The sequence below is a fragment of the Miscanthus floridulus genome, chromosome 8 (genome assembly GCF_019320115.1).
Source record: "Miscanthus floridulus cultivar M001 chromosome 8, ASM1932011v1, whole genome shotgun sequence".
Taxonomy (NCBI): Eukaryota; Viridiplantae; Streptophyta; class Magnoliopsida; order Poales; family Poaceae; genus Miscanthus; species Miscanthus floridulus.
This window is the reverse complement of record NC_089587.1, coordinates 19,801,471-19,803,674: the sequence shown is the minus strand read 5'-3', so window position 1 is coordinate 19,803,674 and position 2,204 is coordinate 19,801,471. Positions and strand designations below refer to the sequence as shown.

At 53.6% G+C, this 2,204-nt stretch overlaps 1 protein-coding gene across 1 annotated transcript; it reads right to left on the bottom strand.

Moving 5' to 3' along the window:
• Window positions 1–349: 349 nt before the first annotated feature.
• LOC136468657 (uncharacterized) lies at window positions 350–673 on the bottom strand. The gene has a single exon (XM_066467147.1). The coding sequence runs from the start codon at window positions 671–673 to the stop codon at window positions 350–352; it is 324 nt and encodes a 107-aa protein (XP_066323244.1).
• Window positions 674–2,204: the final 1,531 nt, after the last annotated feature.

The following is a 2,204-nucleotide window of genomic DNA, read 5'->3' as shown; positions in this document are numbered from 1 at the left end:
TGATCGGTAATCTCTCAGGGGATGCCGGCATGTTGGAGGGCTTCCACGCAAAGACGTTGGCATTGTTGCATAGGAACTCTATGAGGGCTGATTCCATGTCTAGGGACATGTCGTCACCTATGCAGAGTTGCTTCTTGGGGTCTTCGGGGCAGATCTGGATCGTCTTGGTGTCGTCGGCTAGGCAGAAGGCCACCACTGTGTTCCCTTTTGAGCCATTCGGGGGCTCATCTTTCGGCTAGCGCCGAATTCGGGCAAAGTTGGCGGTGGCGACGTCGGTCGTGATGAGGGCCATGCCTTCCTGCTTGCAGTGATACGCCTCGATCATAGAGGTGGCCACCATGATGACCCCCTACGGGCCGAGAATCTTGAGCTTCAGGCACCCATAGTACGGGATGGCTATGAACATCCCGTAACATGGCCGCCTCAATAGACCATGGTAAGGACTAGCAAAATCCACCACCTCAAAGTCAAGGTACTCCTTCCAAAAGTTAGCGGGATCCCCAAACATGATAGGGAGCCAGATGCTTCTAAGAGGAGTGGCTTGGGCTCTGGGGATGATCTTGAAGAAGGGTGCCCTGCCAGGGAAGAGGTCCTTCCTCGAGATCCCCATATGGTCGAGTGTGTCGGCGTAGAGAATGTTGAGGCCGCTCCCACCATCCATCAGCACCTTCATGAGGCGTGCCTATCCGTCGATGGGGTCAATGATGAGTGGGAAACAACCCGAACTAGGGATGTGTCGTGGGTAGTCCTAGCGGCAAAAGGTGATGGGGACCTCCAACCAGTGAAGGCATCGTAGTGGCACCCTGCTCACCATGTTGACCCCCGCAGCAGGTCCCTAGGGAGTCATGGGGGCGATAGAGTTGGTCCTCCCCCATAGACCATGGAGTAGAGCTACGTCGTGCTAGGGGCAAGCCCTCCTCTGGCCCGATCTCCTATGGGTGAGGATAGCACCCGCTGGCGGTGCCTTGGTGACATCATAGATCTCCCTAGCTAGCCGGCGACAGATGCCTAGCGGGTGGCTCTAGCCACCATAGATCTAGAATCACACTTAACGCTACCCTCTACCTAGCATGCCAGCTGTCGTGGTGTCAAAATCGTGGCAAGCATGTTGTTCGAGTCGGTGTCAGAGTATGGAGTCTTTGGTGGCTCAGGTGGACTCAAGAACATAAGAATCATGCAGAGAAGATGCAATAGTTTATCCTAGTTTTTGGCCAATTTGGTCCCTATGTCTAGCAGTTGATGATCCTTATACTCAAGAGCACCCAAAATCTAGGGGGTTACAATAGAGTGTAAAGGAAGAAAGTTTGGTAAGGGGTTAGCTCGGTGCTAATCCTAATGTTGCCTTGTCACCGATGGAGTCTCCCCCTCATCAGAGAGGAAGAATACGGTGGGATGCAGTGGAGGAGAGGCTCTCGGTGCCCCTCTCCGAGTTGCCTTGATCTTGGTGCAGAGCAGAGGCAAATGGAATGGAATGGAGTGTATGGTGATCGAACTTGGATCCTCCCCCCTCTATGTTCGATCTTATCCCTTATATAATGATATAGGTCAGGTATAAGGTGGTTTGAGGGTTCTAGTCTATGGTCTATGTGCGCCAGAGTCCAGGAGGACCTTGTAGCAGTGTGCCATGGACCATCGAAGAGACTTGGAGCCAAAGAAGCCTGGGTGTCATCCGGCTGCTCTATTCTGACACTCTGTGTGTCTAACGATGTCGGCTTGGACTGGCCTCCCTAGGTAAGACCTTCTGTAGTCATCTTAGTGGTGAAGAAGGTTGGCTCCAGGGGCTAACACATGGCCTCGGAAGCCCTCGAGCTCCCAGAGGCCATGGGAAGCTTTGTCTTCTTATGTCACACCCTAGGCCTAACCCTATTGAAGGAGTAGTTGGCAGGGACATGCCTAGGGAGTGACATCAAGGACCCCTAGGCATTGGTAGCCTAGAGCTTGTCTTCTTATACCTAGGCCTTAGCTGGCATTGTTAGCTAAGCAAGAGCTAAGGGCTAGGCCCAGAGGTGCCATAGATCGGGAGCCCAAGGCTTGGTGAAGCCCCCAAGCCCTAGATAGAAGCTGCGGTCGAGTCAGGCTTGGCTGAATCTCTTTGCCAAACGGTGCGCATGAGCATGCCCGATGGGCATAGCCCCTGAGCCCTTAGGCAATCCTAAAGGGGTTGGTCAAGGGTCTCCTTCTTCTAGAACCATTAGACCCGAGGC